Source organism: Trifolium pratense, linkage group LG1 (assembly GCF_020283565.1).
Source record: "Trifolium pratense cultivar HEN17-A07 linkage group LG1, ARS_RC_1.1, whole genome shotgun sequence".
Classification (NCBI taxonomy): Eukaryota; Viridiplantae; Streptophyta; class Magnoliopsida; order Fabales; family Fabaceae; genus Trifolium; species Trifolium pratense.
Window position 1 is genome coordinate 33145307 of NC_060059.1, and position 24723 is coordinate 33170029.

Genomic DNA, 24723 nt, shown 5'->3' on the forward strand with positions numbered 1-24723 from the left:
AACCATAGGTTGAATGTTGAAGGAGAGTCGACTTAAAGACCAAGTCTCATTGTTCAGATACATTAGGTTGCGGCGTCTCCAAGACCACCAGACACCAGCCGAGAAGATGAGAGCTTATAGCACTCAGCTTGAGCTAATCGTATACATCCAGATTTGAGAATGAAATCTAGATTGTTGAAACCGATTAGGTTCAAAAGGCAAAGAGAGATCTCATAATCCCGAATGCAATGAAGGAATGACTCACTTTGGAGGCCACAACGAGTGCAAGTAGCAGAAGGATTCCTCTTGCGGTGATTGAGTAGAGAGAGTTGACATATAATTGTGACAAGCTAACCAAAAAAAGACTTTCTTTTTAGGAAGTTGAAGTTTTCATATCCAAGACTGAGAGTGTAAAAGCTTATGAGTTATTATTGGGTCTCTCAGGGAGAGTAATCAGTTATAGCCAGTTTTAGTAGTGTAAGTGTCAATCTTGTTGTTGGTCTAAATGAAAGCGTCTTTGATGGAATCATTGAACTTGATGTTAGTGTTGTTGGATTAATTATTTAATTAATCAATTATGGATCGACAATAATCAATTATTATAAATTATTATTTAATATAAATTATGATCCATTATATTAGCACTTAATTGTTGATGAATTATTTTATTGGACTCTTGTTTCTGAATGGATCGTGATGGGTTGGATCATTCAATTAAATCCAATGAGAGGTCCCTGCCCTCAGTCGTTCAATTATATAAACGTTATCCCATCAGACGTTTCGACATAAGGTTAAAACCTCACTCTAAAACACTAATGGTGATGAGGGTAGTTCAGCTTCTCATGATTCTCATGTCACCACTCTCTCATAAATTCTAAAAGGTACGCGTCATGATCTTCTCTAATATGACAATATGCTATAACTTTTATATATTGATCTATGACTGTTCTCTTAAAATCCTTCAAGTGTTGTTAATGAAAACAAAAACCTACGGAGGGAGTTAGTGTAGAAATCTCTATCAGAATTTTGAATTATCTATTTCACCATGCTTATAGTGTGTGAGTCTAACTAATAAATTAATCGAACAAAAAAATAATAATGATGATGAATTATGTTTTGCAAAAATTAATATACGATAATTAAAAAAAAGAAGGTAAAATATTGTTTACTTTCATACAATGTTAGTGAATTTTGGTTTACCCCTTATAATATATTTTTTCGATTATCCCCCTATAATGTCAATATTTCGTCATTTTAGTCCATCATTGAATACGTTGACTTAAGATTCAAGATAAATAATGACGTGACATGTTTAGTGACGAGGTAAACAAAATTCACTAACATAGTAACATTACATATGGCAAATGGAAAAAATCTTAAGCCAACATATTCAATGAGGGGCTAAAAGAACATAATCTTGACATTATAATCTAGGCATGACAATAAAACCCATACCCGCGGGTACCCACCCAAACCATACCCGCTTTGACGGGGAAAACCCGAGTTGACTGAGTTTGGGTTCGAGTTTGGGTTTTCCCCGATTTCAAAAGATGGGTTTGGGGCGGGTAATTGGTACATTGATACCCACCCCGAACCCGCCTCGCTTATACTAAAAATTAGATTTCATTTCATTTAAATTAGAAACGCTGAAACAATCTCTTAAATTACGTTCATATATTTATTTTTTATTTTAATTTGAGTATTAAACAAACCATTTTCTCTATTTTTTTTTCTTTATTTAAAAAAATATTGTTGAGAGAAAATAATTTTGGACATTTAGCTTTTTTTTCAATAAAAAAATACTAAAATATAATTTAAACTCATGTGAAAAGAGGCGTAATGGGGATACCCGAAACCCGATGGGGATACCCGATCCCCATTGGATATGGGTTTGGGGTTATTATTTTTATCCCCGCTCAAATTTGGGATGAGTTTGGGGAAACCCGAACTTTATGGGTTTGGGGAGGGCAAAACTCGTCCCCACCCGCCCCATTGTCATGCCTATTATAATCTAAAAAAATTATTACATAGGAATAAACTGAAATTCACTAACATTGCAGGAGGTAAATACTATTTAACCTTTAAAAAAACTTGTATAAGAATGGATTTGGTGAAGGTGGCAAGCATACTTAAGCCACTATTTGTTCGGATGTTAAGGTGGTTCTAAAATGGGCTCCTCTAAAATGATAAATAAATATGTGAAAATTACAACATTATTATTTATAATGAGAAAGAAAAAATAATTTGAAGGGGTGATTCTAGATCGAAATTGACCTTAAATCACCCCTCTTAGATTGACCTTATATATTTTTTGAGTTTAATTGTTCTACATCGTTAGTTTAAAGATTCTTTATACATACATCCAATGATGTATTGTCACATCATTTAATGAACATGACACATCATGTGTTTTTAAATACAATACATGATGTGTTTATGTATTAATAGACGCATGTGTAAAATAATTTTACACTGATAGTGCATATAAATTAAATTTATATTTTTTTAAGATTTTTTTTTAGAACATTTTTTTTTGGTCAAGTTTTAGAACATATTTTTATTTTAACACTTATTATCTTTATGAATTATTTTACATTTTTACCATTTTTATTATTCCAATTTTATCGCCAATTTTTTAATCTTTTTTGGGATTAATTTTATCGCCAATTTGATTTGTTGACTCTCTCAACATAATAGGATAATTAATTAATATAATCAATATAATATTACTATTATTACGCACTATAGAGTAAAGTGTAACGGCTAGTATATTAGTTAATATAAATACATTTTCAAAATTTGAATAAACAAAACCAACGCTCTTCAAAGATTCCCTTCCAACAAAAAGAAGAAGAAGCTGCAACAATGGCGGAATGCGAAATCCAGAAGATAGATCCAGAAACAGAATTTCTATCATCAAAGAGAGAAACCGGAAACGAATGGGAAATCTTCAAAGAAAACGTTAGACCATTGAAAAGAGGTCGTAACGTTAACATCCTCAACAACGCTCTCAAATCTCACACCGATAATCACCTCAAGAAATCGCTTCTGAATCAACGAAGGTTCTTCACTAACTAACTTTTTCTCAGTTTTCTTCATTCAATTTCTTGTATCTTACTTTATCAATTGATTTTGAATTGAACAGGAAACTTATTGAAGCGGTTGATGATTACAAAGGCGAAGATCCTCTTCTCCCTTGGTTAGAGTGAGTATCGATTCGTTATGTATCTCAATTTCGTCGTCGAAAGTGCGAAATGTTTGTTCCTATGTCTAGATCTGTTATTAAAATGCTTCTTATAAAGTTATAATTACTGTTACTAATTTAATACAATTATCATGATTCATACAAATGTCAAAGAATGAATGAATCTGATTAACATTTTTTTAATTTTACTGTTAGTTTTAGAATATTGTTGATTTAGGAGACTGGATTGATGTGATTCTACAATTTTAAGACCTAATTGGATATTTAGGTTTCCCAATTTGTGTCAAGTATACGCACATTAAAATAATACAATATATAATGAACAACTTATATAGACCAAATATATCGGTTATTCAATGAATTTGTGAAGCCTTGCTTGTAATAATGATCTCAAAGAGAGCAATAAATTGTGAGTTTTGATTTTAGTTTTTTTATTATTTGATGGTGAAGGTGTATGAAGTGGGTTCAAGAAGCGTTTCCTCCAGGTGGAGATAGCTCAGGGTTGGTGGTGATTTATGAACAATGTGTGCGTGCATTTTGGCATTCGGAACAGTATAAGGATGATTTGCGGTATCTCAAAGTGTGGCTTGAATATGTAGGGTTCTTGAATTTTAATTTTGTTTGTTAATTGGTTGGTTTGATTTTGAGTGGCGGGTTTGATAAGATGAGATGTTGTTGTTTGCAGGCAGACAATTGCTTTGATAAGGAAGTTATATATGCTTTTTTGGATGCAAATGAAATTGGAAAAACTCATTCTGATTTCTACATTTCATATGCTTTGCACTTGGAAGTTAAGAACAAGTTTAAAGCTGCTAATCAGACATTTGAACTTGGCATATCAAGGTACCGTGGATTCTTATCTCTTGGATATTGTAATGAAATTGATATCTTTGCTTGATTGATTTTAATGGGGGAAAATATTCAATGCTTTTCGTTTTTACATTAAGGATGCAGGAGGATATAACTGTTCAACTTGCATTTCGATGTGGTTTCAATTTATACAAATTTGGAAAAGAAAATACGTTTGTGCATTTTTTTTATGGCCCAAATACTTGGCCTAAGTTCCATGAGATACCTTAGTTGATGAGTCATATCATTTTCTATTCTATAAGATCTGAATATCCCTCTTGTTAAAAAGAATGATTGATAATAAGTCATTGTAACTTCTGTAATGCTTCTATTAGTTAGCAAGAACCTAATCTATATGATTTGGTTATGTCTAGAGCAATATATGTTCACAGATAAAGAAAGTCTAGTTAGTTTTTGGTATAGGCATAATATATTTCTCTGCTACTGCATTTTCCATTACCTTTCCCTTTACCTCCCTTTTGTTACCTTGATTTTTGGGATTTGTGGTTCATCAGTGTGTTTCTATTCTGGTGGTATATGTTATTATCTCATGCTATAAACTGCAAATTTACACGTCATCCCTGATTTTAGTGACAACCAATTTTGCAGGAATGCTCAACCCATTGAAAAATTGAAGGCTGCTTACAGAAAATTTCTCATTCGCTCAATGTCAAGGACAAAACCTGTAGAGGTATGTGGTGCTCTAATTAGTTCCAAACTTTTATAATATTATTATGATCTATGAGCTATCTACATTTGTTGTCTGACCCCTCATTTCTTCTGCTACCTAGGAACCAATGGAAAAACAGGCACCTGTCCGTAGCTTTGGAACTCTTCTCGCAAAAGGAGAAAATGGTGAGCACCCCCACCCCATTTCTTTTATTCCCTCTTCATATTACTTTTTGTTTCAACTTGCTGAGTTCTGAACATGTTTCCTGTGTTATAGGTGCCCGGTTGGCTTCTTTGAAAAGTGATCATTCTTCTAAGAACAATAGGTAACAGCGTTTACAGTATTGCATCTTCGGCTTTATTTAGTTGGAATTGTCTTACCTCGTTGTCTTCTTGATTTATCGATCCTTATTTCTGTATATACTTCGTTTTTGTTAGAAATAATATAAAACCATTTATATGGCTCTATCCTAACACCTTAAGGTTTTGGGATAATCGGTTAATTTCACATGGTATCAGAGTCTCTATGACTAAGTGGTCTAGAGTTCGATCCCCGCTCCCCTCACTTTCTAATTAAAAAACGTGGAATTTAAGCATATGGTAGGTGGGCCTATGCATTATCCACGCTTCAAGCCCAAGTAGGCTCTTGCATGAGGGGGCGTGTTAGAAATAATATAAAACCATTGATATGGCTCTATCCTAACACCTTAAGGTTTTGGGATAATCGGTTAATTTCACAGTTTTGAAATCACTTAGTCTTGTAGAGAAATATATGAATAATGAGTTTCCAGGAACAGGAACATATATAAAATTATCTTGGAAACGACAAACTCCGAATTCATGCAATGCACCTCTCTTGGCATAGGCATTCAGAAAATGAAGGTTTCTCGGTTTTTATTAATATTTTCATTATTAAATCTTGTAGGACTCGAGCAGCACCACTTTCCATTTATAAAGATTCAAATGCCAGTGGTGAGACTGGCCCACATCAGCCAGACCAGTCAAACTCTTGGCTCAAACTTGGAGCTCGAGCTGAAAGAAACAAGGAAAACAATGCAATTCCTGCCAAATGGAAATCCTTTAAGGTGCTGATTTTTGCCTAGTCCTCTTTCTTTTGGCCTTCCTTTTCAAGATTGATTGATATTGAGATATCTTACAACACTTTACTTATTTGCCTACTTTTGTGTTCTACATTGCTTAATATCAAAGTTTCTTAATGCTTTCAGATTCCACAGCGACCTGGGACCAGAACTTCCGTGGCTAGTGCAAGTGCCTGTATCCCGGTGTTTGTTGATGAAGAATGTCAAGAGTAAGTAGAATCACATTACATAGAGATGCATCCCCATTCCCCGTGTTTGCTGCTCTTTCCAATTTAGCTTTGTTGGTTAAAATGTCATGAGTTTAGACTTTCAAATCAATCTAGTCCATCATTGGAAAGCCTACCCATTTTTATTTAGAAAAGCATAACCCCCCATTTGAAAAGAACACTTGTAAGTTACAAAGCATTAAGTTACAAAGCATTATGCATATATACACGGCAGTTTTTGTTTGTTGGATTTTCTTTCTAGATTATATTAGTGAACCTGTTACATGTTTTATACAGTTCACTAAATCTGAAAGCAGAAGGTTCCAAGTCCTCAAGTTTGAAAATTAAACAAGAAGATGAAAAGGACATGAAAAGGTAATAATCCTTATTCATCTTGCAATTCTGATGATACCAGAAATCAGTAGCTTGTCAGATACAATATTGACATGTATTGTTTGTTTTTGCAGAGAAACAGAGTTACTAAGGAAGAATCCATTGAGAAACTTTCCACATTGCAGCCTTCCCAGATAATTGAAATCTCTGATGCACTTTGCATCACTATGCTATCTTTTCCTGTAACAATTTGTGGTTCAGCTTTTCCCTAGAAAGCTTTGACCACCATATATCATTGTTTCATGTTGGTAATATTGGAATTTTGGGTTTGTTTGATTTGTGAAAATTCATGTTGTACCATAATCTATTTGTACTCCCCAGCTTATTAAGTTGTTTGATTCTGATCCATCTTGAGAAACTTGTACTGAGAAAGCATAATAATAGATTCTTTTCTTCAATTCCTTTTTAATTGGAAGTTTATATCACAGTTTTATGAAAATTAATAAATGTCCTTTACGATTTTGCATGCATTATTATAATAAGTAAATAAGAATGAATAAAATGTTTGAAAAATGATTGATTATTGACTTGCATATTTTACTTTTGTGAGATTCAAAAGTATTGACTGATATATGTGAATTTGCATATTTTCCAATAAATTTAATTTTGCATGTGAATACTGAATATGACTTTATAGAACCCACATTTCTTCTTAAGGTCCCCTTTGCGGGAAGAAAGTAGAAATATCTGTGAAGTTATTTATCCAAACATACCTATAAGTTCTCATAAATTCCAAACATGACCTATAAACAGGCTGAAATCTGAATCACTAAAGGCATATATGATGTACTAGTTCTAGCTTAATATAGACCCACAATTGAATTTTGAATATAAAGAAAAATCCATTTGAAAAAAAAATTAAGAGGTAGTAAAAATACCCGATCACCAATTTCCACTTGGACACGTTTTGAATGAATATCGTTTTTGAGTAAAAAAAACTTGAAAAAGTCCAATTAATTTTTAATACGAAAGAAATAAAGAAATGCTAACAAGTACTCCATGAACTCTTGTTAAGGAAACTAATTATAATTAAAAAAATTCGAAACTTAAGCCTTCAACTTTTAGGCTAAGTAATAACCATATTAACAGTTGACATGCTTCCCTTCCCACCATTTTTGTGTATCAAATAATAGCCACCTAACAACGAGAATTATACATTTTAAAAGTAGAAAAATAAAGAATTTTGAATTTAAACTCACATTTCAATATGTCAAATATCATTGTAGTTTTCAATATAGTTGTAATTACTATATTCTTTCCCATTATATTCAATATAAGGCTGAATAGTGCACATTTTCTTACTATAAAAAGTAATTCTGAAAGGGGTACATGATATAATTTAGATTTTTAAGTAATTCTGCATTAAACAGTAAATATGACAATCATTTCAAAACCAATAACCTTTTTTTTTTTTGACATTAAAAAACCAATTTTCTTACTACTTACTAGAGTTTGTTGTTTTGTTCATTCAGAGTCATTGGGAGAGAAGAAAACTAATTTTGTAGCTTAAAGATTTAAATCGAAAAACCACACACTTCTTATTATAGCACTATCAGAAGTATTGAATAACAAAACTGAAATGAAATAAAACAAGAAGAGCTTTTTTTATATGACATGGTGATATTAATTCATGCCTATAGAAATAAACAATCCATAACAAATCAATTCAGTCAAAAAAAAAAACTATAACAAGTCAATAATAAGCCACAAAATGCTTTGTAATATTCATATTGGTTCATCTTGAATCATAATTCCAAACAGAACAATCCTTATACACATGCATATTGTAGCACTTTATTTATCAGTATCATACAACTCTATGATCTGAAAACTAAACAAATCTTATATCAAGAAACGGAAACTAAACAAATCCATGGTGTTAATGGCTACAAAGGATTATCAAAATCTACCGATTTTCAAAGAAATGATTAATTCTACATTTTCTACCATGAAAAGAAGGTGTTGATGACGAGTTACCGTTAGAAACCAAAGAAAGACTCAAACGACGACATTGCACCATTGGTGGATTGTAGCGAGTGGACTTGTGTGTTAGAAACTTGTAAGTGGCTAAAATATCCAAATTTATAGCCAAGTCATGATAGATCCCTAAACGCGTTTCTTGATCATATTCGAAAAGTTGTTTAGGTTTGAGGCTGTTCTTCATTACACCCATACCTTCAAACAGTACATGAAGAAAACTGGTAGTCTTGTGGCCTTGATCAAAAGGTGTCAAATTGACAGTAGCAAATTTATGATCTTTGTAGAATGCAATTGCAGCGATCTCCCTGTAGTACACAATGACATTCTTGTTGGGATTTCTTGAAGTGATATTTGCTTCTAACTTGTAATCCAAGGTATTGTTGTTTGTGAGGTTGAACTTTGTGAGTGATGCATCAGTTACATGGAACTTGATATCAGAGGGGGCATAGACGATGATTAACACGAAGATGCCACCGCCAAAAAATGAAAGTGCAAATAGCACCAAGAAAATGTTCTTTATCCATTCACCTATGACTGGAAAATACTCGGAGATGGCCATGGTTACTTTACTTCTTTCTATGATCTCAGTGAAGCTGTGAAATCTAACTCTTCAAAAACTTTCATTCATATACAAATGTGAAGGAGATTAGGAATATATATATATATATAGATATAATAGTTGGTTAGAATTTGTTATTAGGTAGTTAGTTGGTTAGTTAGTTAGTTAGTTAGTTGGTTAAGTTAGTTGGTTGGTTAGTTAGTTGATGAAATAGTTCTTATATAGTGCACTATATCATGTACCTTAGATTAGTACAAATTATTTATCATTGCAAAAACAGTTTTTGTTGATATGTAAATTTGTTGTAATTTTAATTTCTGCTTAATTTAAATAAAAATATGAAGATTCATATGTTATATTAATCCAGTTAGGTTTTTAAAGATGAAGTTTTGGCTGGTATAGTATTGGTGTAAGTTTAAGGCATTTGGCAGAATTACATAATTGATTTATGCAAGTAAAAGGTGTTGATTCATTCGAAGTTCAAACCATAAACACAAAATGTTTTGCATTACTTCAAATGACGAGACTGAATGCGCCAACTGCTACTAAACCGTCCAGAACCAATCCCTGTATAACGCCAAGTAAAGTTCATTATCGATAATCTAACATCATAAACCAAGAAAAAAAAGGTAAATGAGACAAATAAATGATCAAGCAATTTGAAGCACAAAGTTATGAACCCTGCCATATCAGAAAAATCCTAATAGAATGTAAGTTATGTATGGTGCCAGAATCTAAGGTTTAACATGTGTGACATAGACACTTCATTTCTAACGAGTAAATAATCAATTTATAGTCTTCGAAATTATAGGCGTCAAACAATTTGATCCCTAAAATTAACGAAATTCCAACATGATCCATAAAATTGAAAATCCTTGTTAACATTAGTTCATCCAGGACAATTTAATGGTGTTAATTGACCAACCCAAAAGGACTCATGTGATGATTCAGTTTCAAGGATTATTTTGAGATTCTGATAATTATAGAGACCAAATAGTTTGACGCCTATAATTTTAAGAACTGAAGGCCTACTTACTTGAATAGACTCATTTGAGCTTATCTACTAACGTAAACACTTGTCCATAAGTTGTTTTCAGCTTATTTCTATAGACTCTTTATGACAGCTTATGAAAACAACTCATAGTTTATATAAAATAGTTTGACTTTATTTAATATCTTTTGTTATAGAAATAACTTATTATACATAAGCACTTATACGATAAGTGTTTATGCTATTAGCACTCTATTAAGTGGTTTGTCCAAACACAGCCTAAAATGTTGATTCACTAATATACTAATTCAACATCAAAGATAAATGCAAGCAGAACAAAATTAACACATCCGTAACACGAAAAATATGTATTTTGGTGAGCCCAACCCAAAATCAAATTTATACTTGATAGCCGTAACATATCATCAAAAACAAAAAATTGATATAAAAAATCCAATTTAACCTCACACCACGCATGATAAAACCTAACTAGTAACTAACAAGCGGCGGCACTGACTAACAATAATAACTTATATTCTTCTTTCAGCCACACTGACTTGTTCCTCATTGCTGATAGTTTTCCTTTACTAGAAGAACTCGACCTCTACTATGCTAAGACCATTGATAACAAAAACACCGGCTACATCGATGGGATTGAGGCTCTTTCCTTGGCTCTTATCAAACTCCGTAACTTAATCTCGAGAATCATCACTACTACCTTAATTATAAATGTTTTTATTACTTGTTTAAGAATTGCAAGTTTTTGGAAGAGTTTCATGGTTGTGTTCCGGATCCGGCCTTTGTTTCTGCTTTTTGTGAGCATAAACCAACAATGTTTAAGACTTTATTTCTTCCCCTTAAGTTTACTCCGCAAATCATTCAATCTTTGAAGAATTTGACTTGTATTGATTTCTCGCATTTTGAAACTATCTCGGATGAGATGCTCTCCTCCATTGTAATTGCAGACATTCCTTTGAGGAGAATTGTCTTAACTAATACCGTTGGCTATAGTTATGGTGGACTCTTTAGCTTGTTATCCAAGTATCCAGCAACGATGACAACTTTATTTTCAGGACTTCTCATGCGCAAGCTAGCACCTGTACATAATCCACCATATGATATCAAATTATCAATGGTATGATGGTATTACATGAGTTATAAGGCAGTTTAGCATTTGTTTCATTCTACGGTGATAAAAATACGTTTTGAAAGAAATGGTTCTATAAAATTGATTTTGGCAATAAGTGAGTGTAATGTAAAGTGATTTACGTATGAATGCATTTACGTAAAAGTGAGAGGAACAACAAAATAAAGGCTAATAATCAATTATGGAGGCAAAAGCTACAATTCTAGCATAAAGTTAGAATCAGTACTTCTAGGGGAAAAAATTATTTGACTCAAGAACATCCAAATATGACAAAATCATATATACCTTTAAAATCAATTTTGTCTCTTAGAAAAGTGAAACCAAACACATACTAGTGGTTTGGATGATGGGCATAGGATACATAATATTTACATTAGAGTTGTTAAGAATTGGATCATAAATGAGCCACTACTCGGTGCTTAGTGTATTGCTTAGTGATAGCAGTATAGCACACTCTAGGAACAAGGCCTGTCACAAGAATTTTATTTCTTTGCGTGACAGGCCATGTTGCGAAATGTCTAACATTGTAAGTGATCGGCTATTTATTTTAGATAGCCGTCTCGTCATAAAAATAGTTGACCACATGGTATACGCAACTTCAGGAAAACTAGCTGCATCCTTCGTAGAAAATCCGGTTGGAACCGGAAGAACTTGTCCACCTACAAAAAGTCAAAACTACGTGCTTTTCAAATCGGTTAAATTAAACTAAATACTAATAATATCATTTAAATAAATTACTTTTTTTTGAAGGATCATTTAAATAAATTACTATTCAAATAAATAAACCGTAAATGTCTTTGATTTTATTATGTTTAATATATTTAGGAAATCCCTTCAAGCATTATTATATTACTTAAAATGTATTAAAATATCTTAACTGTTATATTAAAATACTCTGTAAAGTAGTGTATTTAATAAAATATATCAAATATATTAGTTTTTATATAATATTTTTTATATTTTTCATCTTTCCTAAAAACTTATGAATATATAACAACAAAAAAAACGCTATAAATATAAATATATGTTTCTATTGCAACCTTCATAACGGAAGTAATTCACTCCCAAAAATAAATTGCAGGTGTAATGTCTTTGTTGATCCAAAAATTATTTGTGCTATGTGTGTTGATGTTGCTGTCAATACACAATGTTTTTGGAGTTCATCATCACGTGATTATTGTTAACTCTTTGGAGGATAATTCAGACTTAACTGTTCATTGCAAATCTGGAGATAATGATCTCGGAGTTCATGTTCTTCATCACGGAGATAGTTATGGTTTTGCATTTAACGATAATATTTTTGGCACCACACTATTCTTCTGTTCCTTCCGATGGAGTAATAAGTTTCATTGGTTTGATATATACATATTTGATAGAGATTATAAAAGATGTTCTATTTGCAACTGGTCTATAAAAATAGCAGGACCATGTCTGAATCAAGATGATGAACATCTTTGCTATGACTGGAATAAGTAATTATTAATGCAATACATTTTTTTGATAATGTAATACATTTTTAATCTTAATTAATGTTGTATTGTTCCTTTGAATAAAATGATGAGCTTCATTGATTTGATTAAAACACTTTTCAAAGAGATTATAATAAATGTTTTATTTGCCATTTGGTTTATAAAAAATGAGGAACATCTTTGATCCAATCTTGTGATTCTTTCTCCACATATCTTAGTCCCTCTGTTCCCTTTCAATTGTTATTTTAAGATTGTTTGACACCAAATGTTACACCTCTCAATAACGTTTTAACCGATATAAATTTTATAAAATCTACCGTTGGATTGAAAGTTTATATCATATAGATCATTTGTGTAAAACTCCATACAAATCCAAAATCATTTGATATGTTATTGAGATACATCAAAATTAACGGTTTGAGTCTTTTTCTATATGCCGTTAATCTTTATGCGGCGCAATAACATATCAAATGATTTGGATTTGTCTGAAGTTTTACACAAATGATCTATATTATATAAACTTTCAATCCAACGGTGGATTTTATATAATTTATATCAGTTAAAATGTAATTGAGAGGTGTAACATTTGATGTTAAACAAGTTGGTGTCATTTGATCCTGACCCATATTAATAATGTTAATAAACTTTGTTATATTTCAATAAATAATTTTTTTTTGTTACAATAATTTATTTTTATTTATAGTATTCTTAACTATTTTTTAGTTAAAGTAGCTTAATGGCTAGACTCTCACACATTTAAATGTGGAGAAATATGAAATTCGGAGTTCGAACCCCGACCACTCCAATAATGTCTCTAGTAACTATCATTTGAACTACACTTATGAGACAATAATCTTAATTATTTATTGGTATCTCATTTCACATTATTCTCCCTAATAACTATCATTTACATGAGTTTTGGTGTGAACTTTTCATAATACCAACCAATAATATTCTTGATTTTTATTAGTAGCAATAAAAATCTTTTATTAACAAATTCACCATAACATAAGACATATATTTTTTTTAGCAGCAAAAATCTTTTATTAACAAAGTCAGCATAACATAATACATATCTTTTTTAATTTGACATAAGTTAGACACAGACAAACACAAAATGTGGTTGCCTAGCGCGCTAGTTATAAGTAAACAAGATAAAAAAATTTGTGTAAAAAAAATAAAAAACCTATGTATTACCCCCTCCGGCCCAAAGTATAAGAGCTAATTTGACTAGTGCACGTGGGCCAACGCACAATTTTGATTACTAATATCTTTACTTTTCTATCAGTAAAAATTATAAAAACTTGATATTTTGAAAATACCCATCAAAACAAATCAAACAAGATCTTATTAGCTTTTATATTTTAGAACGGAGGGAGTATTATTCTACCTAATTTCTAACCAAAAAATTATCGAAGGTAACCAAAAAATTTCTACATAACTATTTTTGGTGGTGTTTGGTCCAAGTTCAACATTCATCCAATCCAAAAGCAGGTCTATTACAAAAAAACGCTTACGACTCACCGCAGTTAAGTCCTTTTTTTCATTCCAACAAAATTCACCATAAATAAACCTCCATTCATCTCAGATCCAAATCCTCCAATCCACAACAACCATGGCGGAACACTTAGCATCAATCTTCGGCACAGAAAAAGACAGAGTTAACTGTCCATTCTACTTCAAGATCGGCGCCTGCCGTCACGGCGACCGTTGTTCCCGTCTCCATAACCGTCCAACAATTTCCCCAACTCTCCTTCTCTCCAATATGTATCAACGTCCTGATATCATCACTCCCGGCGTCGATCCCAACGGTCAACCTATCGATCCGCGTCAGATCCAACAACACTTTGAAGATTTCTACGAAGATATTTTTCTAGAACTTTCGAAATTCGGTTACATCGAAACCCTAAACGTTTGTGATAATCTCGCTGATCATATGATCGGTAATGTTTACGTTCTGTTTCGTGAGGAAGATCATGCTGCTGCTGCTCTTGCTTCTCTTCATGGAAGATTTTACTCTGGGAGACCGATTTTGGCTGATTTTTCTCCGGTGACGGATTTTCGTGAGGCGACTTGTCGGCAGTATGAGGAGAATAGTTGTAATCGTGGTGGTTATTGTAATTTTATGCATGTGAAGAAGATTGGAAGGGAATTGAGGAGGAAATTGTTTTCTTCGCAAAGGAGCAGGAGCCGAAGCAGGAGTCGGAGTAATAGTCCTCGTCGGAGAAGGAGAAGCCGGAGCCGTGATCGTGAGAGGCGTGATAGGGATTACGAATCTCGTGGAAGAAGAAGTAGTGATAGGGATAGGGATAGGGATAGGAATAGGGATGGAGATAGAGAGAGGAAAAGAGATAGTAGGGATAGGGAAAGGGATGGAGGGGGAGGACGGAGAAATGGGAGTTCGGCGAGGGAAGGTAGCGAGGAAAGGCGAGCGAGGATCGAGCAATGGAATAGGGAAAAAGAGGAGAAGCAGTGATGTTTTTGTTGATCTTTTATATTTTAAATGTTTCTTTGATATTTTGACTTAGGTTAAGGGTTTGTTTTATGCTTTATTGTGAAATTTAACTGGAGGTGAATATATGATGGTGAGGTTTATGGAGGCATTGGAGAAGAGAAGGGAATGGTAAGGTTTGTGTATTGGTTAGTATGTTTATGATTTCAAGTGTTTTATGAATGAAGATATTGGTTGAGTAGGGACCTTAATTGAAGTTTAAATTAATAATTTTTCTATTTTGTTTAATGTATTTATTGATAGTAAGGGTCTGTTTGAATTGACTTATTTGAGCTTATTAACTAGCAGAAACACTTGTGAGACTGTTTGAGAGAACTTATGAAAATTCTTATGATATGTGTTGTTTTCAGCTTATTTTTATAAGCCCTTTAGGATAGTTTACAAAAAAAGTATGAAGTTATTTTATAATTTGTTATAGACATAGCTCATTCTTAAGCATTTTGTAGTTAGTTAGCTTATCTGGTATTCCAATCTTGAATGGGAATGGGAGATAATTAGTTATTTTTGGTGTGGTGGATTATGTTCTGCTTGATATTGTGAGGGATGATTGGTTAGTGAAGTCAATTATGTTGATTCTTTACTTAGTTTTGATGAACTCTAACTGAAACATAGGTTTTCTTAACTTGGGGCTTCAATGGTTTTTGCTAGTTTGTGTAATAGAAAGAAGTAAAATTACATGATATGGCATTATGGCAGCATTCATTCTATGAAGTTTTTCATTTTCCAGAAAATTATTTTTAGTCTTGATTAATTAATTTGAAGTGCTGAGTTGCAGCCCTTCCTACATTCTCTTATTTGTTTTCTTGTTGCCCTTGTTATGGCAATTGGGGAGCTAGGTAAGATGAATGGTATCTTGTGCTTCGATGAAAATTGGATAGTGCTGTTTAGCTTATAGGTATGATAAGTTAATTAGGATATCCTCTTCAGATCTGAATTTCAGCTTGTATTCGGCTTGCAGTTAGAGCATTTGGCCATTTGGGAGTGTGGCTATGACTATTTGTTGTGTTGTTTGGTTTTCCTACTTAGTTGTTGCTTCTGTTGATTTTTGACATATCCCAAATTTCTGCTGCTTGAATCTAAGTGAATAAGTGATAATGGCTAATTTTTCGGCTTCTCCTTTAATAAGCAATCAGTTGCCAGCTTTGATATTGTTCCTGGACTGATTGCTTGTAGATTTTATTTTCTTTCCCCCCATTTTCATGCCATGAGTTAGATGCCAGAAACATACACATTCCCCTTTGATGCTGTGATTTTTGGCCTTCTCCCTACTGCTGTTCTTCTCCATCTATCTGATTTTATACTTATCTCTACTTTCAGCTCTATGGTTCCTTCCTTGTCTTTTAAATGAAAAATTCTTTAATCTGTTGTTAAGGTTCTCATGTACAAAAAATCTTTAATTTAGAAGTTCCTTTGTCTCGCTCGAGTTCTTTACTTGTGTCTTTCTTTATTCCCTTGTTTTTTGGTGTCAAGATTTTAAATGCATTGCAAGCATTAGAACAAAGAGGCCTATCCCATGTTATTTTTGAAACGGACTCTAAAAGTGTTGTGGATGCAATCAGTCATTTGAGCGGTGGTAGTTCTGAGTTTAGTTTTATAATTAGCCATATTAATAGTATTTTGCTATGTAATCCAAACTTTAAGGTTAAGTTTATTAAGCGGCAAGCAAACATGGTTGCCCATACCCTTGCTAGGGCGGCCATTGCCTGGCCTCGTCGCTGTACTCTTGAGACATTACCTGTTTGTATTTCTTCTATTTTGAATATTGAAATGATATAAGTTTATGTTTGTCAAAAAAAAAAAGATTTTAAATGCATTTTTTATTGTGTAGGCTAGGTGCTAGGGGATTGATTGTGCAGCTGATGTTCTTCGGATGTAGAAATTGCAATTCAAATTTTAAAGATTAATGAGGTTGGGGTTTCAATTGTTTCCTGTAAAACTGCATGTCTCTATTGCAGGTTATTATTATCGAACTTTACAATTGTGGCTGCATTGTGATTCTTTATTGCTGAGAATCACTGTCTAATAGAGCTGACGTGGTCTCATTCGCAGTTGCATTATAGTTGCAGAGACATCAAAACCTTGATGTCTTGACTCAAATCGTGTCTTATTACTGCGAACCTTTTTAAAACTCTGATAGTCTTATTACTGCGAACCTTTTTAAAACTGATAGTCTTGTTTTTATTGTTTTGACAATGTTTACATGTGGCTCAAATCCTTTTCTTTTTTATGCCAATTCTGGGCAGATCCACCTGTGAATTTTATAACACTTTCTTCGTCATTTTTACAGTGGTATACTATAGGTAGAAGCTGTTTAAGGCTATAATTTTGATGAGTCCTATTGCTAAGTATTATACAAATATATTGGGTCAACTAAGATGAGGAACTTCTATTTTTATCTTGAAATTTCTGTGATTTAGGCTATTGTGCTGTTTGAGCTCTCTAGATGCCTAGGCCAACGACCAATGTCGTATTTGCTATTGATTTATGCTTGCTCCAATTGCTCTAGGGTAATAATGGCAGTGTAGCAGTTGTTCTTCATTCATTATTTAGGAAGGAAATTACCCTCAACATGATAATCTATAATGCAGCCTTTTATGTTCATAGCAGTGATATATAATGCACTATCAACTTAATAGTGGATATAAACTTGGTTAGGACATTGGATTTCACTGTATGTGCTAACATGTGTGTTACTAATACATATATTTTATCCCAATAATTGCTGAGAGATACTAACAACATTTTTGTGAATCAAGATCTGCTGTAGTTAAATTTCGCATTATTTTGAATCACAATCATTCATTAAACTATTATAAACTAATCTCAATCACTAATTCAGATCAAACAAGCAAAATATCTATTATTGCGTCAATGTAGCAAATGCAGCTAATCCTATTCTTTTTTTGTGATGTTAAAATTATTATTTTCTGGAAAATGTTAGGTTAGAATTTCATACTTATAGAAAAGAAAAGAAAATCAGTTTAAAAATCTATCTATTTTTAATAAGTCTTCTCTTAATGTCACCTGATGTAATTTAGGACATTTTATTTTTTGCGATTTTTAACCCACATCTGTTTGAATTTTGCACTAGATCTACTAGTTTAAACGGGGAGGAATAACAATGAAAAAGTATACTTCCTCCATCTCATGAACGACCATTTTTACAAAAAAAGTTATAAAAAATAACTGATACTCTACCCATCTCAGATTTTATTTTAATACTTGTTAACTGATACAATACATTAGTGTTTCTTTTCTCTCTTTTTTCTTTCCACTCGTTTACAAACTACACTACCGCCACAGTCCATCACCATGACTATGCAATTTTTGTTTATGTGCATATGATCATGTTGACCAGAGGTACAAACTTGGGTGATTTTTGTCGGCCTTGATGGTGTGGCGTAAGGCAGTGCATTGACGATAGATCAATTGCATCCCTCAATTAGAATGAAAGGAGAGTGCCACAATGCAATACAACAAGCGTTGTTGTGCTTGTACATGGCAGATCTAATTTTGAATGGATGTGGTGTGGTGGAAGAGAGGGTTTATGGTGGATTAAGAGGTGATTATAGTGTTTTGTTATGGAGAGATGGGCAGCAAATGTGAACTTTAGTAGTTCACGGAGGTGGATTAAGAGATGGATGAAGGGCTAGTTCTGGTTTTGGCATGGTTTTAGTCGGTAATGATGGAGAAGTGGTGGTTGGATGGGGAAGACAACAAAAAGAAACCCATACAAAAGTTAAAAAAAATAAATAAAAATTGTGACATTAACCTAAAGAACGGGTAGGCAAATAGAAGGTTCAAAATGTGGATGACGTGGTCCATATTAAAAAAAAAAGTGTATTAGTAGATAGTTATATGTGACTGAGTTTGAATTTTCTCTGATTTCAAAATACAAAGGCGGGGCAGGTAATGGTGACACTATTACACCCCTGAACTTATCCTCAAATTTATCTGCTTATATCAAAATTATATTTTTATCTCTCTTAATCTCGTAAGCAAACTCTAAAACCACATTCATTTGTATATTGTTATATTAAGGTGAATCTTAAATAAACTATTTTTTCAACTTTTTGTTCGAAAGAATCAAGTTGTTGAAACCACATATATAGTTTAAAGTTTTTTTACTTTAATTTTTTAATAAAAATATAGTATAAGTTTATGCCGGTATGACTATGAGGTGGGGCAGAGATATCCATATATCAATTAGATATATGGAGTTGAGTTCTAATTTTCAACCACTTCCCATTTCTGTTTTTAGGTTGAATTATATTTTTTTTTATCATGATATTGGTACGAAGTTTTCACTGTCGTTAGCATACGCATAAGTCAGAAATCGAATATCTGATCACATACTTAAGGGGATCAAAATCCTTATAAATTGGACCAATTTATTGTTGGTAAGTCTAATTGTAATTTAATCGATCAAATTATTAATAATATTTGTATCTTACTTTCCTCATATCTTGCATCATAGATGGTCCATATAATTACCATAGTAGTTAATACCATTAAAAAACGGTTTTCTAGTAGTCATTGAAGGGCTTATCTCAGACTGAAGTGCATTGTCAAGGACGGGTAAAGGTTGCATAAATTAAAATAAGATGAACTTCAACTTATTTTGGATAGCGATATCTATAAACAAAATTCAATGTCATAACATATTTTCATATTAATTTAAATTTTTAAAAAAATCATGTTTTAAATGAATTTAATGTAAGTTGGGTATTAAAAATTGAAAAAATGTTAAAATGTATCTTATAGGATCATGCTAAATAGTGTCCTCCGGTATTCTTTAACCATTTCTTTTAAGGAAATTATTTATTCTAAAAGTAAAATATTTCAATTTATAATGTGTTAACTTCACAAATTTTTATAAATATTTTATAAAATCTTACTATTTTGGGTGCTTAAAGAGTGTTTGAGCACTGTTTAACATTTTCCAAAAACTCTGTGAATATTTTATTTTTTATTTTTTTAACAGCGAATATATTATTAACCAGATTTTTGCATAAGACAAACAAAAATCGGTAAAAAAGCTGGCTACATGGTGCGGTATAAAAAACTCTTAGTTAAATTGTGCCTTCAAATGACTATCCTCAAGTGCACTAGGTTTCCGCTTAGTCAGGCTGAGAAACATCACCATCACCATTCTCTAACAATGGATCATTGCTTTTCACAGGTCCGTGTCTCCTCCGTACTTGACTGTGATGTTTTGTACCACTCAATAGTAGTCTGAGCCCTTGATGACAACCCTTTCTCTGTTTTCAAACATGATAAAGATCTTTTCAACTCTGATTTTTTCAATGCCATGTCAACAACAACCGTAAATCCATGTGACATGCATTGATTATCAATAGTTGGTTAATTTAATGGTCATTCACGCTTAACTTGATAGGAAAAATTACAGAATAAAATAAAATAAAATAAAATAATAGTATTTGTTTGCCAATAAATATTTACTCAATTGCCCTTCAAGCTAACCAATAATTTCTCAAAATCCTAATTTCTACGATAAATATTTACTATATTTAAAATCCTTAATATGTGTCCTTAAAATTTTACCTCAAAATAATTGTTTGTTGTTAATGTAAGGGCTATTGTTCCTCTCCGAATTCGGCAGTGATATAGAATAAACTCGGATAATGGTTCTGATAGAAGAAAATATATTTTTTGTCTAGGGGTGTCTTCGGATGAATCTAAAATAAGTTGAAACGAGAAGACACAATATCTCCAAAATGTGAATGTCAATTAATTGTGTGGCTATTTTTTGGTGATTAAAGAATAGAAACTTATCGTTGTATGTCGGAAACACAATCAATCAGATAAAGCCAAGGTTAAAATGTCATATTGCTACGAGTCCTTTGAATCATGAAGAGAATAATCTTTTTACTGAGATGATAAGATCATGTACAATGGTAACAAAACTCAACACCCATTTTTTTCAACTTCCAAGTTCCAACACTCCACATCATTTTCTCTTTCTTCCACCTAATAATTCAACACACATTCAACTTTTATCCTCTCAAATGATTTTTCATTCAACGCTTTACCCCACCACTTTTTATTTAAATTTATATTTTTGTTTTTATGATTACATAAAATTACAATTATCGATTAAAATTAAATTAAAATATTAAACAGTTAACGATTTATTGAGATTTTGATAATTGTTAGGATTTTGATAATTAGAAGAATTTTGGATGTTGAAATGATTATTGGAATTCATTTCACTAAAAAAGACTAAAACTTCAAAATAAACACTAATAGAAAGATAAGAAGAAGATTAAGAAGTGAAAAACTGGTTTTTTTTTTGTTGTCCAAATCAAATGAATCAAGTCTCTATTTATAGACAAAAAAATCATGAATTTTGGTAAAAAAAAATAATAATTAATTTACAATGAAATAATTTAGTTCAAAGTATTAATGTGATAAAAATTTAGACAACCAATCATCTGCTGCCACGTATTTGCAGCGCGTCACATGTCTCTCTGTTTTTCATTCAACTATATTAAACCCTTTCAACAGTTCTATCCTCCACATCACTTTCAACTCTCCCCAATGATTTTCAACTCTTCAACACCCCGTTCAACACACCCCCCCCCCCACACACTAAATATTTGTGTTTCATATTAATCATGAGGCTGATGGGATGGGAGTTGGGGAAAATTAGAAAATTTCTCAACGCACCTCAACATTTCTCCCCCACTCCCTAGCGCACCTAAAAAAATTCGGAAAATACGTTCCGAACTATTTTTTAGTGTAAAATTTACACTATAAAAAATTCAAAAAACGTTTTCCGAATTTTTTGGGGAGTAGGGGAGAAAGTGGGTGGATGCGTTGAGAAATTTTCGGAGTTGGGACTATAAATGTGTTTTCTACTAGTTCATTTTTTGTCCAAGATCCTTGGCCTTTATAATAACCCAAGCTAGCAAGCACTATACCACAGTTTTCTAGTTGGTTTAATCTCCATGGATCCCCAAAATTTTTACTTAATAGTCCTTGCCTCCTTTTTCATCTTCATGCTTGTGGCATTGAAAAAGAAAAAAGGCTCACCTGCAAACCTACCCCCAGGACCATGGAAGATACCTATTATAGGACATATTCACCATCTAGTTACCTCTACACCACATAGAAAACTAAGAGACTTGGCCAAAATACATGGACCCTTGATGCACCTACAACTTGGAGAGATCAATGCAATTGTTGTTTCCTCATCAGAGTATGCTAAAGAGGTACTTAAAACACATGATGTCATATTTGCATCTAGGCCTAAAATTATTGCCTTGGAAATACTATCTTATGGTTTCACAAATATTGGTTTTGCACCTTATGGAAATTATTGGAGACAACTACGAAAAATATGCGCAATGGAGCTTTTATCGCAAAATCGTGTGGGTTCATTTCAACCAATAAGAGAAGAAGTGTTCACCAATCTCATCAAAAGGATTGGTTCCAAACAAGGGTCATCAATCAACATCACTCAACTTGTGGTTGAATCAACATTTACTATCCTTTCAAGGTGTGCGTTTGGTGACAAATGCAAAGAAGAAGAAGAGTTTGCGTCGTTGGGGAGAGGAGAGTCAATTGCAGGAGGTTTTGACATAGCTGAACTGTTTCCTTCAGTTAAATGGCTTCAACTTGTTTCAGGTTTGAGGCCTAAACTTGAGAGGTTGCATAGACGAATTGATAAGATACTAGAAAACATCATCATTGAACATAAAGAAGCAAAGTTAAAAGCAAAAGAAGGCCAAGTTGAAGTAGAGGAAGATCTAGTAGATGTTCTTCTAAAATTCCAAGGTGGCAATGAAAGTGACAAAGATATATGCTTAACTAACAACAACATTAAGGCTGTAATCCTGGTAAGTAAAATAAACCCCTTAAATATAAGTGTATAACTTATAGATGAACATGTTTGATACTTAACTTACTCAATGAGTTCTTTGAAATTGAGCATTATTATTGTTGTTGTTATCCACGTCGAAGCAGGTTTTTGATGTCTTAGTGACCATAATAGAATCGCAATTCAGGTTTGCAATTTTTTTGCAATTTACAGATTGTGGTGCAAACGAGGTTTAAGGCCTTTGTGTTACATATTCTTTTTTTGGGTGTAATCCAGATATCTTCCATGCGCAAATGCAGAGACTAATAATTTCTCAAGCCTTGTGTTGATGTATTTGATAACGTTTAAATGTCTCTTTTCGTTGTCTCTTTTGATATAATTGTATTTTAATTTTCAGGATATGTTTGGTGGCGGAGGTGATACGTCGGGTTCTACCATAGTTTGGGCAATGACGGAGCTGGCAAAGGAACCAAGAGTGATGAAAAAAGCACAAGATGAAGTGAGAGAAATATTCAACACGAAAGGAATTGTTGGTGAAAAATATATAAATGAGCTCGAATATTTGAAGTTAGTTGTGAAAGAGACCTTAAGGTTACACCCTCCGGCTCCTCTTTTAGTTCCAAGAGAATGTGGACAAGCATGTGAGATTGATGGGTATCATATACCAATAAACACTAAAGTGATAGTCAATGCATGGGCAATTGGAAGAGATCCAAAGTATTGGAATGAACCAGAGAGATTTTATCCGGAGAGGTTTATCGGTAGCTCTATGGACTACCAAGGGACTAATTTTGAGTATATTCCTTTTGGTTCTGGAAGAAGAATATGCCCAGGCATCATATTTGGTTTGACAAATGTTGAGTTGGTGCTTGCATTGATGTTGTATCACTTTGATTGGAAGCTTCCCAAAGGAATGAAAGGTGAGGACTTAGACATGACTGAAATATTTGGAGTTACCATCAAAAGAAAAGATGACTTGTACTTGATACCTACTGCTCATGTTCCTTCCAAGTGGTAGGATACAAGCAATGGCTATAAGTATAATAAACTTGAATTTGTTGGTCCTTATTTACTTTTGAAATAAATCTTTGTCAATCTTTATTGGGTATAGTACTAGTATAGCTTGAGATAAGGACTTTCTAAATTTGTTGTTCTACATTTACTTTTGAAATAATGCTATGTTCATCTTTGTTGGGTTTAGTACGAATTTGTTGTTCTGAGCTACATTAGGAAAATGATCTGCATTGATAGCTGGGATTTGCAAAACACCATTACAAATAAAATAAGGAACTTTAGTACTCAAACTACCGTGAATATTAGTGGGAAGTGCAGTGGAAAACAATCCTTCTTTTCTCTATTTTTCTAAGCTTTGCAATTTCTTTTGATGTTCGCGTCCTTCTTCGCCACAATGATAACACTTAAACTTTCTTGGAGGTTGAGACTTCGATCTGTCTTTGGCTTTATTGGATCTCCCTCTCCTCTTACTCCGCCATTCTCCATGATATATAAGGGCTTGAGAACGGCTTGATCCCATATAATTTACATTTTAATCTCGAGCTTCAATTGGAGCTCAACGAGCGTAATGCGAGTGTAAATTAAAATTCCAAAATCCGAAAGAAATTAGATTTTGCTGATGGAGAATTAACACACAATAATAACAACAGAGCAATGCGCAACATAAATAAAAGTCTCCAACTTGTAAGAACCTATGAGATTCAACAACAAATAAAAGGCAACCAACATATAACAAAATAAAGACACCGAAATTTTAACGTGAATCCCGCCTTGGTGTATTTTTCCCACACTTTAAGAATTTACTCC

General features: G+C 32.8%; 4 protein-coding genes across 5 annotated transcripts; 3 read left to right on the forward strand and 1 right to left on the reverse strand.

The window, feature by feature from the left end:
• The first annotated feature begins 2791 nt into the window (after positions 1–2791).
• LOC123924466 (mitotic spindle checkpoint protein BUBR1) lies at positions 2792–6840 on the forward strand. The gene is made up of 11 exons (XM_045977367.1): positions 2792–3041; positions 3125–3184; positions 3635–3779; positions 3870–4027; positions 4643–4724; positions 4825–4888; positions 4980–5028; positions 5628–5787; positions 5929–6011; positions 6306–6383; positions 6476–6840. The coding sequence occupies exons 1-11, from the start codon at positions 2845–2847 to the stop codon at positions 6537–6539; spliced, it is 1140 nt and encodes a 379-aa protein (XP_045833323.1). The 5' UTR covers positions 2792–2844; the 3' UTR covers positions 6540–6840.
• A 1467-nt stretch (positions 6841–8307) lies between these two features.
• On the reverse strand, positions 8308–8940 carry LOC123892714 (NDR1/HIN1-like protein 10). Its single transcript, XM_045942574.1, has one exon. The coding sequence runs from the start codon at positions 8938–8940 to the stop codon at positions 8308–8310; it is 633 nt and encodes a 210-aa protein (XP_045798530.1).
• A 5071-nt stretch (positions 8941–14011) lies between these two features.
• Positions 14012–17113, forward strand: LOC123881512 (splicing factor U2af small subunit B-like). 2 transcript variants are annotated; one of them, XM_045930229.1, is made up of 2 exons: positions 14012–15170; positions 16888–17113. In XM_045930229.1, exon 1 carries the CDS (start codon positions 14163–14165, stop codon positions 15021–15023), a length of 861 nt encoding a protein of 286 aa, XP_045786185.1. In that variant the 5' UTR covers positions 14012–14162; the 3' UTR covers positions 15024–15170; positions 16888–17113. The 2 variants fall into 2 exon arrangements, with proteins under 2 accessions (XP_045786185.1, XP_045786180.1); XM_045930224.1 differs by having other exon boundaries at positions 14054–15175.
• A 4810-nt stretch (positions 17114–21923) lies between these two features.
• On the forward strand, positions 21924–24105 carry LOC123913437 (cytochrome P450 71D9-like). The gene is made up of 2 exons (XM_045964187.1): positions 21924–22921; positions 23300–24105. Exons 1-2 carry the CDS (start codon positions 22031–22033, stop codon positions 23918–23920), a joined length of 1512 nt encoding a protein of 503 aa, XP_045820143.1. The 5' UTR covers positions 21924–22030; the 3' UTR covers positions 23921–24105.
• Positions 24106–24723: the final 618 nt, after the last annotated feature.

Coding starts and splice junctions, on each gene's coding strand:
- LOC123913437 (XM_045964187.1), top strand. CDS start 22,031: ATGGATCCCCAAAATTTTTACTTAATAGTCCTTGCCTCCTTTTTCATC. Junction 22,922..23,299: donor ACATTAAGGCTGTAATCCTG/GTAAGTAAAATA, acceptor TTTAATTTTCAG/GATATGTTTGGTGGCGGAGG.
- LOC123881512 (XM_045930229.1), top strand. CDS start 14,163: ATGGCGGAACACTTAGCATCAATCTTCGGCACAGAAAAAGACAGAGTT.
- LOC123892714 (XM_045942574.1), bottom strand. CDS start 8,940: ATGGCCATCTCCGAGTATTTTCCAGTCATAGGTGAATGGATAAAGAAC.
- LOC123924466 (XM_045977367.1), top strand. CDS start 2,845: ATGGCGGAATGCGAAATCCAGAAGATAGATCCAGAAACAGAATTTCTA. Junction 3,185..3,634: donor CCTCTTCTCCCTTGGTTAGA/GTGAGTATCGAT, acceptor TTGATGGTGAAG/GTGTATGAAGTGGGTTCAAG. Junction 5,029..5,627: donor CATTCTTCTAAGAACAATAG/GTAACAGCGTTT, acceptor TAAATCTTGTAG/GACTCGAGCAGCACCACTTT.